This window comes from Schistocerca serialis, chromosome 9 (assembly GCF_023864345.2).
Source record: "Schistocerca serialis cubense isolate TAMUIC-IGC-003099 chromosome 9, iqSchSeri2.2, whole genome shotgun sequence".
Lineage (NCBI taxonomy): Eukaryota > Metazoa > Arthropoda > Insecta > Orthoptera > Acrididae > Schistocerca > Schistocerca serialis.
The window spans coordinates 395,869,088-395,883,947 of record NC_064646.1 but is presented as its reverse complement, the minus strand read 5'-3'; the positions used below and the strand labels follow the sequence as shown (position 1 = coordinate 395,883,947).

The 14,860-nt window shown below is 44.6% G+C and overlaps 1 protein-coding gene across 1 annotated transcript in view; it reads left to right on the top strand.

Annotated features, from left to right (window-relative positions):
* The window catches only part of LOC126419652 (uncharacterized), a 626,964-nt gene that overhangs the window by 571,502 nt on the left and 40,602 nt on the right, over positions 1-14,860 (top strand). The window contains exon 6 of the mRNA XM_050086841.1: positions 1,003-1,109. Coding sequence (XP_049942798.1) covers positions 1,003-1,109 — 107 coding nt within the window. The remainder of the gene's footprint in view (positions 1-1,002; positions 1,110-14,860) is intronic.

Below are 14,860 nucleotides of genomic sequence, written 5' to 3'. Positions count from 1 at the left end.
TGATTCTGCAATAAAAAAATGGGGGTTCCCATTTGAAATTTTAAAGTTGCCTCCCGCCCAACCCCCAGGGGGCGGGTGGGCAGGCTAATTTTAGCACCAACAGATGTCCCCCTTGAAAATAATCGACTTTGGATTCTACACATTTTTTCGTGTGAAGCTTATTTTTCGAGTTATTCTGGTTTGTCAAATTAAAATTTACACTCTGTATAAAAGTTCTCCTCATTGGTGTACATGTCTGCACGCAACGAAGCAGAAATGAGTGGCCTGCAGTGCAGAAAAGTAAACAGACAAGCGTGTTGACATTCTGACACAGCGTAGCGCGAGAGCTCTGCTTGGCGGTGTTTGCACCGATAATGCCGTTTCCGGTCACCGTGCTATCACATTCTACGACATTTGTCGAATTTTTTACGACAGGCTTCAACGTCAACATTAACAAACGCTATATCACTGTAACTGTTCCCTCAAGAGCTATCGAATTCAGTTATAAAAAGTATGAGGTTCCATTTTAAAAAAATGTACTTACTTCAATATCTCCATCGATACCAGCACTAGAAACATTAACCAAACAGAAACAACGTGTCCCTCGACGCTGCAACAATTTCCGAAAAGCGCGTTTCGTTATGTGCAACCGTTCATGAAATAAAATGGGTGATACATCTTACGTGGAGATAAATTAAGCCGGCCGCTGTGGCCGAGCGGTTCTAGGCGTTTCAGTCCGGAACCACGCTGCTACTACGGTCACAGGTTCGAATCCTGCCTCGGGCATGGATGTGTGTGATGTCCTTAGGTTTAAGTAGTTCTAAGTCTAGGGGACTGATGACCTCACATGTTAAGTCCCATAGTGCTTAGAGCCATTTGAACCATTTGAAGATAAATTAACAAGGTGATTACCCCCAGATTCGAAGTCTGGAACCGCTTCAGCTGTCCGCACTTTCGATTTTTAAACATCAGACGGCAGAATAATGTGAATTGAAACCTGTGAACACTGCTCTCCTGTTGCAGATACTACGACGAGACGGAGCGTGATGCGCCCCTGACACCGCTGCGGCCAGCCTCGCAACCCAACCACAACCCCGTCCAGCGGCTTCCAGACCCTCCCGTCGTGGCTGGTAAGTCGCTCTTAACCCCCGCTACGAAAGGCACGACTCTACTGTAATTTGAGTACGAACAAGACGTCCCAGGCGAGTACATGGCTTGTGACATAATTCTGTTCAACTCACCGTGCTTGTCATAAATCCGAGGACAATCTTTTCGGGATCGATTGCTTCAGATGTGAACAGGCTTGATCTCATAACTTAAATTCTACATAACACACTGCCTCGAAAAAAACTGAAGCATCCAGAAGAACACGAAATGGAACTTCACGGGTTGAGAGGGTACGTCGTGTTATCGCATTGATTACAAAATCGAGTTGAATTTACAAAGAACTTGGTAATATGTGCCCACTTGTCAGTATGTGGTCGTACCCTTTACAGTGTGGATGCACTCACTGATTCTGTTGGCAAGGGTGTCATAAAGCCGTGGTATCCTCTGCTGAGGCAAGATGACCCACGACTGCTGTAACTGGCCCTTGACATCCTAGATACTGCCACTGGGAAGGAGATGACGGTGCTTGTTCAGTGGCATCCCATAACATTGCGCCGGGGCCTCGGCTTTCAAGAGGATGACAGATGCAATCCGGCAAGTTTAGTTTTCCTAGGTGCATGGGATACATGAAGCCATCGAGGCTGTATTCGCATAACAGCAGTGGGAGCCAGACCAATGCGAGCAGCAGTATCACGGAACAAAAAAAAAAGTAAAGCACGACCCGACAGGCCACGGTCCTGCCGCTATCGAATTCCGGCACGTGCTGCTATACATTTCTACACGGTCTAGTCACATTAATGTTCGATTTGCGATAACCACTCGCAGACGTCAGGTGGCAGCACTTGCACTGGAGCGTATACACGGTGGTCCATTGATAGTGACCGGGCCAAATATCTCACGAAATAAGCATCAAACGAAAAGACTTCAAAGAACGAAACTCGTCTAGCTTGAAGGGGGAAACCAGGTAGCGCTATGGTTGGCCCGCTAGATGGCGCTGCCATAGGTCAAACGGATATCAACTGCTTTTTTTTTTTTTAAAAAAAAAAGGAACCCCATTTTTTATTACATATTCGTGTAGTACGTAAAGAAATATGAATGTTTTAGTCGGACCACTTTTTTCGCTTTATGATAGATGGGACTGTAATAGTCAGATACGTATAAGTACGTGGTATCACGTAACATACCACCTCCTCCGGGCTCCCTCTCCTCCCCCGCCCTCCTTCCGAGCGGATTTCCCCTCCTACTCCCCCTCCATGTCTTGTGCCTTCTTTCAGTGTCTCTGCGCTCCCTCCTGCCCTGTCTTCCCTTTTCCTCTCCCGCCCCATGTGTCTCCTGCCTCTTCGTGAACCCACGGTTGCCCCTCCTTTCTTCATCCCGCCGCTTCCCCAGCTGCCCCATGCTCTCCCCTTCTTTTCCATCCTCTCTGACCTTTCCCTCGGCAGGTCCCACCTAGCAGTTTTATTCTTCGTCGTGTGTGCTCCAAGTGGGTTTTAAGTGTGTTGTTTCGGAGTGTTTTTAATACTGTGGCCAACTTTTAACCTGTGCATGAGCATCCAGTGTCTTCTCTGTGTTTTAAGAATTGCCAACTGTGTTTTTTTAACTTTCTGGTGACTTTTTTAACTGTCCCCCATGAACGTCTACATATCCATGTCTTTTTACCTACATTTTCTCCCCTTACTCTGTTTTATGTTCCCCTTTTTTATCTCCTTATGAGTGTATTATTTTATTCTTGTCTTAGTTGTCGTGTCACTCGGCTGAAGAGCGGCAGATTGTGCTGCTGACAGCCCTCCCCTGTCCATATGGGGCAGCGAAATGATATCACAATAAAGAAAAACAAAAAACAAAAAAAAACAAAATAATAACATTCCGCTAGTGCGGACGGTATTTGCTTCGTGATACATTACCCGTGTTAAAATGGACCGTTTACCAATTGCGGAAAAGGTCGATATCTTGTTGATGTATTGCTATCGTAATCAAAATACTCAACGGGCATGTGCTATGTATGCTGCTCGGTTCTCTGCCTCGTGATGACTGGGTGTTGTGTGATGTCCTTAGGTTAGTTAGGTTTAAGTAGTTCTAAGTTCTAGGGGACTGATGATCATAGATGTTAAGTCCCATAGTGATCAGAGCCATTTGAACATTTATGCTGCTCGGTATCCTGGACGACATCATCCAAGTGTCCGGACCATTCGCCGGATAGTTACGTTATTTAAGGAAACAGGAAGTGTTCAGCCACATGTGAAACGTCAACCACGACCTACAACAAATGATGATGCCGAAGTAGGTGTTTAAGCTGCTGTCGCGGCTGATCCGCACATCAGTAGCAGACAAATTGCGCAAGAATCGGGAATCTCATAAACGTCGGTGTTGAGAATGCTACATCAACATCGATTGCACCTGTATCATATTTATGTGTACCAGGAATTGCTTGGCGACGACTTTGAACGTCGTGTTCAGTTCTGCCACTGGGCACAAGAGAAATTACGGGACGATGACAGATTTTTTGCACGCGTTCTATTTAGCGACGAAGCGTCATTCACCAACAGCGGTAACGTAAACCAGTATAATATGCACTATTGGGCAACGGAAAATCCACGATGGTTGCGACAAGTGGAACATCAACGACCTTGGCGGGTTAATGTATGGTGCGGCATTATGGGAGGAAGGATAATTGGCCCCCATTTCGTCGATGGCAATCTAAATGGTGCAATGTAAGCTGATTTCCTACGTAATGTTCCACCGATGCTACTACAACATATTTCACTACATGACAGAATGGCGATGTACTTCCAACATGATGGATGTGCGGCACGTAGCTCGCTTGCGCTTGAAGCGGTATTGAATAGCATATTTCATGACAAATGGATTGGTCGTAGAAGCACCATACCATAGCTCGCACGTTCTCCGGGTCTGACGTCCCCGGATATCTTTCTGTGGGGAAAGTTGAAGGATATTTGCCATCGTGATCCACCGACAACCACTGACAACATGCGTCAGCGCATTGTCAATGCATGTGCGAACATTACGGAAGGCGAACTACTCGTTGTTGACAGGAATGCCGTTACACGTTTACGTACTACACGAATATGTAATAAAAATGCGGGTTCCTGTTTAAAAAACGCAGTTGATATCAGTTTGACCTATGGCGGGGCCAACTAGCGGGCCAACCATAGCGCCATTTTCCCCCTTCAAGCTAGACAAGTTTCGTCTTTGTAGTTTTTTCGTTTGACGCTTATTTCGTGAGATATTTGGCCCGGTCACGATCAAGGGACCATCCTGAATAACGCATATCGAGGGACGCGGAAAACAGTGCAGTTGCTGTTGTGATGCATAAACAGAGCGATTTATCTGAAGTTCAAGAGGAAATGGTCATTGGCTGTCGTGCCAAGGGTGGAAGAATTTCCGTAACGGCTAAATTTGTAAAATATTCTCGTGTCCCCGTGGTTAAAGTATACCGTATGTGGCAAAATGGCGCTATCCAAAACAGGCGGCAAACTGTGTTGCACCATGAACCATAGATGACAGAGATGAGTGACAGCTGCAGAGATGTGTACGAACGAATAGTTGAGCAACTACTGGGCAACTGAGTGCCCAGACGGATCAACGGGCTACCAATGACCGTTCAGTGAATTTTGCTGCGTGTGGGCCTCTGCAGCAGGGGCCTGGTTCGTGCACCCATGCTGACTGCCGTTCATCAGCGAAGAAGGCTGGAATTTGCACTCCAGTACCGCAACTGCACGTCTACTGCACGAGGACGGGTGGCATTTCCAGATGACACATGGCATCTGGTGTGTACGGCGGGAAACATCTGACTTTTTTAGATGAATCACGTTTTAAGCTCAATTGGACAGATGGTCGTTGGCGTGTACGGCCCTGCAACAATCATCGGAAAGATCCAGGCCGGAGGAGGGAGCGTTATGATCTGGAGAATATTTTCATGGCGCTCCCTGGGCGATCTCGTCATCCAGTGCATCAACGCAAGTATGTATCTATCTTTTGGGATCATGCCCACCTATTCATGCAGTTTATCTGCCCTTAATAGCTCTCGGAAACCTTCAAAGTCGATTTTATCGAGTGTTTTGGGGAACTGCGTCAAACTGCTTTAGCCTTCTCAGTATTGAATAAAAAGTTTATATTGGTGCTCACTGCGTCATTCTGGGAAAAAATAAGACCGAAATACTAAATTAAAAATTGTTTGTGATTTACCAAATTTTGGGGCATATAGGCTGCATCAGGATTCAAATAAGGTTTTTATCCTAGTAATTATCTGTTTTCAAAGATTGCTTTGATGGATTTTATGTATAAAATGACAAATGAAGTATGTAAATGTATTTATGTCGTTTTTTATTATATCTGAAAACGCAAACACAAAATGATTTTTTTTTACAGAACTGCATAATAAAAAAAAAAGTTCCCAGTTCTTCTTTTCCGTCCGCCCCCGGTAGCTGAATGGTCAGCGTGACGGACTGTCAATCCTCTGGGCCCGGGTTCTATGCCCAGCTGGGTCGGGGAATTATCTCCGCCCAGGGACTGGGTATTGTGCTGTCTTCATCATCATCATCCTATCATCCTCATCGACTGCAGGTCGCCGAAGTGGCGTCAAATTGAAAGACCAGCACCCGGCGGACGGTCTGCCCGACGGGGGCCCTAGCCATACCATTAAATAAATAAAATAAAGTTCTTCTTTTCTCTGAAACAGAGATCTATTTTGTATTTCATGTAATGTTCAAATATGAAACTCTTACTGCATCAAGGCAACCCCCATCTGCAAATAACTCATCTGTGTGTTAATCATCTCAGGCAGATATGTGACACTGAGAATCCTTGCTGTTGGTGAAAGCACAGGCTTCGGTGTGTTCGGGCGTTTCCTCATTGAACATGCGTCATCTTTGTCATCGTCCCTTCTCTTCAGCTTCGCTCTCTTCTTACTGTTGCATTCTGTCTTCTGAATGTGAAACCCAGGCCGTATTGTTGTGGGGAAGTAAATACAATATTCATCCCAACTTCCTCTCAACATCCAACAAGTTACAAATAGGCAGCATTCCATCACACGATCCACTGTCTCCGTTCTATCCCAATGTCTCAGGAAGACTATGACGAGGAAGCTAACAAAGAACAGTTGCCACAAGTTATGAGTTTGAATCCAAAATTATTGTCAACATTCTCAGTAAAAGAACTGAAGAAGCATGCCAGATCCCTGCTACACCCAATGAACAACGTAGGTAGACCGAAAAGGAAATTGTGCAGGTTACCTTTTGTAGAAAAAATTTCTAACAAGATGAGCAAAATTTTAAAGGCAAAGAGTTTCTCCGTGTTTTTCTGTGTCCCGCAGACATTAGGTGGATGTTGCTTCAATTCAAAAGATAAATAACTGCCCATCAAGAGAAATGGGGCTTATAAGACGATCTGCAAAGAGTGTCAGCGCTGCTAGGTAGGACAGACTGGGAGATCAATCTGCACTGCGCTTAAAGTACGCCATAGAAGCTAATTTAAAAAAAAGCCAGATTTATCCTTCGCCGAACATTGCTTAAACCAAAACGACAAATACTTAACACATGTAGCAGTTCTACACACAGAGGGAGTGGGTGGAAAGCTCATTGAATTAAGAGTATTAAAAATTTAAAAAAACATGGGGATATCCCACCACCTCCAATTGAATGAGCAGGCTCAGTACAATTATTCACACCTTTAAGACGATGTTACCTCTACAGAGCAGAATAAACCTGAAAGTCATAAACAGAAAGTGGAAAAAATTTCTGTGCACACAGCTCTACTCCACTGTATATTATTCATAGTTATTGTAAAAGTTGTCCTAAAGAATGTTGTAGAAAATAAATATCAGTGTCAAAATTCTCAACAGAGACAACCGTTGTACTAGGGATATTCCGAAAGTAAGTTCCGTCTTTGTTTTTGAAAGAGAAGGTGGTACACCAGATGACACAGATAAAAGTCATATCAATCCACCCACACCTATTGCTGGTTCAGCGACGGAAGAGCCATCAGCGGAGTACGATGAAGCTTTCGTAGAGCGCCGAAGAAGGGAGAGTAGCATCAGAACGGAGTGTCCGAGGTTATTCGAGCTTACACAACGACTACAGACGGACATGTACCAACAACATGGCCGCCAGTGGAATTGTGTGCTGGTATCCGGTATGTATGGACACATGGGGCTACTGTGTTCGTCATTCATGAACACCTATAGACCGTCTATGGTGAAGAGGTCATGTCTCGTCAAATGGTTGCTCACTGGTACTGTATGTAGGAGATGGAAGGTACAGTATGTAGGATGAAGGTTGAAGTGGGCATTCTTCCACATTCACGAATGGATACAACATTGCTAGAGTGTATGCGACAATTCGTTGCATACAAGGAAACGAGTTTTTCCAGAGTCGTCTTTTCAAACTGATTGCACCCTACGACAAACGTCTGAGTGTCGGTGGCGATTATGTCGAAAAATAGTGCAAGGTGAATAGTTCATGATGCCACAGCATATTTGTTTTCGGCAATAAATTTTCCGCGTAAGAAACAGTGACGAACTTTACTTTTGGAACGTCTCTCGTAGTTTAAGTAAGGACTCGATGTGTTAAGAAGTTGACATGTTTGTCTTTGCTTCGTTGCAATCTTCGAGATCAGTTGTTGACTAGAAAATGGGCTTACAACCGGAAACCTAGGTAGCACAGTAGCAGTAAAGTTTGTGGAACAAGTTAGCTAATTAATACAATACACAGTGTTTCACGAACAACCCACAGTCCGCCCCGATAGCTGGGTGGGCAGCGTGACGGATTGCCGTCCTACGGGCCCGGGCTCGATTCCCGGCTGGGTCGTGAATTTTCTTCACTCAGGGACTGGGTGTTGTGTTGTCTTCATCATCATTTCATCCTCATCTGGCGCGCAGGTCGCCCAATGTGGCGTCGAATGTAATAAAACTTGCCCCGTAAGGGGCTTCTCGGCCAATGACACCAAACTCTCATTTCCATTTTACCAACAACCCGCAGCTGAATCAGTTAAACAAATAGTCCCTAATACAGCATATGCAAATTACTAAAAACAAGCAGAAGTTGCCTTTATTTCTCGAAACTATGTGATAAAGATAGTCACTATAGACACTCAAGACATTTTATAGTATTTGTCATATTAACATTGTTATTTCTTAAATAACCGTGATTTAAAAAGGTGCTGTATTTGTAAAACAATGGTGTGATGTAAGAAAGGGCCTGGTGGCCTTAAATCATCGTAAATAAATAAATACAAATATGGGAACATCGCGGGAGATGCATGTTTCAACAAAAATGTAGATGCTAGGGAAGCCTGCAAGTTGCGCTGTTGTATCTGACTACAACACTTGTACAATGTTCTCAGTAGTGTCAGCCGTGGTCAGAAAAGTGTTCTGTGTGCATTAAATGTATGCTTAGTTGCGAATATGGACAACCATCAGCTGTAGAACAGAATGAAGACAATGAAAATTTGTGCCGGAGCGGGATCGGAACCCGGAGTTCTCGCTTATCGCGAGCGGTCGCCTCACGGCGACACCCAAGCTGCTATACGTCGTCAAGCATGCATCTACAACCTGTACTCGTACATCCATTATGTACGAGGGTAAGTCAATTATTATCCGCAAAAAAGTTATAAAATTTTATTGTAATCAAATAGGAAACTTACAAGAACATTATTTTTCGAAATAGGCTCCTTGAGTTTCAACGCACTTGGTCCATCGTTGTACAAGCTTCCTGATGCCCTCATAAAAGAAGGTTCTCGGTTGAGTTGCGGGCCAGGAATGCACCGCTTCTTTCACTGCTCCGTCCGAGGCAAATCGACGGCCCCTTAATGCATGTTTGAGTGGACCAAACAAGTGATAGTCAGAAGGGAAAAGGCCGGGATTATATGGAGGATGATCCAGTATTTCAAATTTGAGTATCTGGAGCGTTTCAGCAGTATGCGGACGGGCATTGTCGTGCAACAACACAACACCTTTTGACAGCAATCCTCGGCGTTTGCTTTGAATTGCAGGCTTTAGCCTCTCAGTAAGCATCTCACCGTAACGTACACTGTTTATTGTTGTGCCCCTTTCTCCATAATGTTCCAGTACTGGACCTTCTGCGCCCCAAAAAACCGTAAGCATCAGTTTTCCTCCGGACGGTTGCGTCTTGAACTTTTTCCTGCACGGCGAATTTGGATGTTTCCATTCCACACTCTGCCGTTTACTCTCCGACTCGTAATGATGGATCCATGTTTCGTCACCAGTAATGATCCTGTCTAAGAAGTTGTCCCCTTCGTTACCATAGCGATCCAAATGTTTTTTGCAGATGTCCAAGCGCGCTTGTTTATACAACTGTGTGAGTTGCTTTGGGACCCATCTTGCACAAACTTTATGAAACCCAAGTCGGTTGTGGATGATTTAGTAGGCAGAACCGTGACTAATTTGCAGACGATGTGCCACTTCGTCAGTAGTTAATCGTCTGTCTAAGAGAATCATTTCACGTGAACGCTCAATGGTTTCATCATTTGTGGTGATAATCGGTCGTCCGGCTCCTTCATCGTGTGAAACACTTGTGCGACCATTTCGGAATTTTTCAATCCATTTGTAGACATTCTGTTCTGGCAAAACACTGTTACCGTACTGTACCGAAAGTCTTTGATGAATTTCGGACCCTGATACCCCTTCCGACCACAAAAAACGGATAACTGAACGTTGCTCTTCTTTGGTGCAAATAGACAGCGGAGCAGCCATGATAAACAGCACGGTAGCGATAACGAAACTAACCTAGCAGCTTGAAAATTGCAGAGATATAACAACAAATAAACAAAGCATGCGTCATCAACATGAAAATAAACAAAAATATAACTAAACTGCGGATAACAATTGACTTACTCTCGTATATTTCCATACAGGTGAGACGTTTTGCTTGAAAGTCCCTTATCCGGTGCCGGTGTGTGTAGTTATGAGTGCGCTATCTCAGAGCTAAGTGAATTCGATCGTGAGCAAATTATTACTTCTCGTATGGTTGGTGCTTCCGTAACCAAAGGAGCCGAAGTATTTGGTGTTTCAAGAGGCACAGTATCAAAGATTTATAGTGCAGTGTGACGGGAAATAAGAGGCCTACAGCGGGAAAAGTCACTGCAGCGCTGACTGTCGTACTTGCAAATCTTGTCATCACCAAAACAACACGAAAGGAGCTCCATAAGCTGAAATTCCAAAACAATTCATCAGTGATGCAAATGCCTGTAACAGGAGAACGTGGTGCTGAAGCCACAAAACCGGGACTACGGAGCAATGGAAGAAAGCCATTTGATCGGATGACTCGTATTGCGCTCTGTTTCCAACTTTTGGCCGCGTTTACATCCAAACAGTGAAACATGGAGGGCGTTCGGTGAAGATTTGCACAGTCACAATGTGGCATTCCGCGGTTACTCTGCAAGCTTGCATTACTGCCAAGGCTTACGTGAACATTTTGGCTGATGAGTTCCATCCCATGGTACGAGGGTTGTACCAAAAGTAAGGTTCCCAATGAGCTATAGCCTTCAGTTGCTAGGCTAAATCCGACAACAGTGCCTTGTGCAGTGATTCCCCCACTCTCGAGCCCGCCCGTCGGCGATTCGCTACGTAGCTGAGTGTTGGTTGGGCAGCCGTCAGAGAGGGAAGTATTGATCGCCGCTCCCGCCAAGTGCGAGGTTCGAGCAGTAATCCGGTTTCTCCACGCAAGAATGTTACTGCCTGTGGAGATTCATCGGCAGCTGACTGAGGTTTATCGTGAAGAGTGCATGTCCGTTCAGCACGTCCGCCAATGGTGCAGGGCTTTTGCTGAGGGTCACGCGGAAGTTCACGGTGAAGAACGGAGTGGAAGACCGCCGGTTTCGGATGCAATTGTCCAGAAAATCAACAGTGAGCTGCTCAAAGATCGGAGGGTAACTGTCCATGAACTTGTTGAACGCATTCCTGAATCTTCCGACGACACAATTCAAAGAACTTTAACAAAAACGTTGGGTTATCGTAAGGTGTGTGCTCGCTGGGTCCCCCGGATGCTGACTGACGGACACAAGGAGCAACGCCTCGACTGTGCTCGCAAGTTTCTTCAACAATGTGAGGGAGCAGGCAACAAGGAGAAGTTGTTGGACTCTATCATCATGGGAGATTAAACGTGGGTGTTTCATTACACCCCCGAAACAAAAAGACAATCTCGTCAGTGGCGTCACTCCAGTTCACTGCCACCAAAGAAATTCAGACGAACACAGCCGGCAGGAAGGGTTATGGCGACTGTGTTTTGGGGTTGGAAGGGGGTACTCCTCGTCGATTTCATGCAATCTGGGACGGCAATTAACTTAGACAGATATCGTGAAACATTGACCAAACTCCAGCGGGCAATCCAGAATCGCCAGAGAGGACGACTGAAGGGGGAGTAGTGCTTCTTCACGACAACCCTCGACCCACATCGCTCTTCAGACAATGAAGCTTTTGAAGAAATTTGTGTGGACTGTTATGCCCCATCCCCTGTACAGCCCGGACTTAGCCCCCAGCGATTACAACCTCTTCCCCAAGCTAAAAGAACACGTAGGTGGCAAACGCTTCAAGAGTGATGATGAAGTTCGAGCAGAGGTCACACGCTTCCTCAGCGGGTTGGCGGGAGACTTCTTCGACTTAAGAATACAAAAGCTAGAGCACCGTCTTCAAAAGTGTGTCGAAAGAAATGGAGACTGATGAAAAATCGAAAGAAATGTAAGCTTTTCAACAAATTATAAATTAATAACAATAAACAATGTTTTCTATTTGTAAAAAATATGGCAACCTCACTTTTGGTACAACCCTTGTACAATGTCTGTCACCTAATGGTGATGCTGTGTTTGAAGACGCCGGGGTTCTTGTTCGTCCAGCTCGCATCATCTGGAACTCGTTTTGTGAGCACGAGGATGTATTGTTACATCTCCCCTGCCCACCAGTCAACAGATCTCAATTTATTAAGCCTTTGTGGTCTACCTAGGAGAGAAGGGTTCATGATCGCTATCCAACTCTGTCATCGTTACCAAAACTTGCCATTCATTTGCGGGAAGAATGGTACAAGATACCCTTGAAAATCATTAAGGACTGTATTTATCCATTCCGAGACGACTGGAAGCTGTTTTGAATGACAACGGTTTTGCTACACCATATTGGGCATGGTAATGTGTGGTGTTTCTCTTGTTTCCACATTTTTGTCCGCCTGTTGTATGTGCTACGTAGCGACTGAGGAGGCAGAGAAAGTAATCTCTGAGCACTGGCCTTGAAATACTTTGACTGCGAAGAGAGTTTAAGAGGGCCAGTCATTTATATCCCCTTGTTAGACTGACAAAAATGGCGGTGGATCCAACAGGTTATAGAGGGTGTTCCAAAAATAATGACCTGATTTTGGACGGTTGTTGAAACATGGAACGTGCCTTCAAGAACATGCATGTTGTGTGAATGGACGTGGTGTACAGTTTCAGAAAATCGCTGTCAGATATCAGTCATCGCGTCTTCTCAGTTTACAGACAGTCAGAAATCAGATGGCGTCCGCACAACAGAAAGCGTTTTGTGTGCTGCAGTTTGCAAACAGTGAGTCACTGATCGCGGTCCAGCACGCCTGTCGTCAGCGTTTAGATACGAATCCGCTTGCACCCAAATACATTTGTCATTTGGATCGCCAAGTCGAAGAGACAGGATGCTTGTGTAAAGGTAAGAGTCCGGGTCGACCTCGCATTTCTGATGACGTGGTGGAATGAATTCGGCAAATGTTTGAGTGGAGTCCACGAAAGTCTACTCACCGCGCAAGCAGAGAACTACCAATCCCATATACGTCTGTCTGGCTAGTTTTTAGGGGTCATTTGGTCTATAAACCATACTGATTACAATTAGTGCAAACTCTTCGGGTTGGTGTTAGAGGAAAACGGGTTGACTTCAGCAATACTCTACTAGAGGACATGGAAGGCGATACATTTTTACAACGGTTAATTTTCAGTGATGAAGCAACATTTCATGTTAGCGGTAAAGTAAACCGACATAACGTGCGCATATCGGGGCTGCGGAACGCTCATTACATTATCGAGCTCGCAAAAGACTCAACTAAAGTGATGATTTTTTTGTGTGCCATTTGTAGTGAAAAATAGTACGGTCCCCTCTTTTTTCAGGAAAAAATAATGACTGGAATGGGCTACCTTCAAATGCTGCTGAACTGGCTTTTTTCACAACTCCGATAACTTCATTTCGAGCAGGATGGAGCTCCTCATGCTAGCACAACAACATACCGCAATGAGACTTTGCCTCAACGCTCGACAGGGCGCAAGGGACCCCCAAACACAGCCCTGCATTCTTGTCCTCCAAGATCGCCAGACGTGACCCCATGCGATTTTTTCTTTTTTATGTCAAGGAAATTGTGTCGTCTCCCCTTTAGCTCGTAGGATAGAAGAACTGAAGAACAGATTAACACCCGCCGTAACTTCTGTAAAAGCAGATGCATTGCGTAAAGTTTATAACGAATTTAGCTGTTGCTCAGATGTTGTTGGTGCTGCTGCTGGTGGACATATAATGCATTTCTAAAAGCATAACTAAAACTTTTAAGATTTTGTGGGTATTTTGCAATGTATCCCATGTTCGCAGTATGTTTTTATCAATAAATATGGAGTTTTGAAATCAGGTCATTCTACTTGAAATATCCTGTATTTCTGATACCATTTTTACTCTTTTAAGATACAAATCATAAGCCAGATGTTTCCGATGAACCGCGATCGATGAGCAAAGTATCCAGAAAAAATGTAAAGCAAACGATTTTGTGTTAATCTTATATTATGCGTACCTATTTGTTGTTTACACAGGTATGCCTCAAATGATATAAATGTGAAGAAGTCAAAAATTTACTGTCGTATAGAATTCGTTTAATATAAGCAGAACACCGTGCTGTAGCAGAGAAAAGAAGGAAAGTGCTCCTACCAGAACACAAAAAAGGTGAATATGTTCCTCATCAAAAGTCTCTGACAGAAAACTGGGCAACGTGCAAGCTCAATCGTCATTCCGCCTTCCTCATTAAAGATTTTGTGGTGTGAACATATTGGCGCTTTTTTTGTTCCGAAAGAAAGTAGCGGAGAGAGAGTGACAGTTGAAGACAGAAGGCAGTGTCAATGTGAGAGAAACAGAGAAGAGACATGGTGGCAGAGAGAACGTAGAGGGAGATGGATGAAGACAATCGCAGTGGGAGCCAAAGAGAGAGGACGTATTGATGGTCGGTGAGAGACAGTGGCAGTAACGCAGAAAGAATGACGAAAGGAGATAGAATCAGTGGGAGCAAAAGAGAGAAGTGACAGTGGAGATGAAAAATACAGATTAGTAGAGACGATACATTTGCTTGGGGGGGGGGGGTTTCCACCAGACCAGCAAACGTAAACATACAGGTGAAGAGGACTCATTTTGGACAGAAATACAACCTTTGACAATAAAGTTCGTTCAATTGTCCTGTAATATTAAAGTAGATGAACTATGAACTACAGTTACCGTACTCTCCTTCGAAATAGTTGCCTCCCATAACTATGCACTTCTTAGCTCTGCGATACATCTCCTGGAAACTTTGCACGAAACCTTTCTTTTTTTGATGGTGTTCAAAAGCCGCGTCACGTGTCGTTGGCTGTCTGGAATATCGTCAAGTCTCTTTCCTTTCAAGGCGAGTTTGAGCCGAGAGAATAGCAACAAGTATGGAGGATTGAGATCCGGCGGGTATGATGGATGTTCAAGTTGCACCACCCCCTTTTTTGGCCACGAACTATTTGACGATATTGG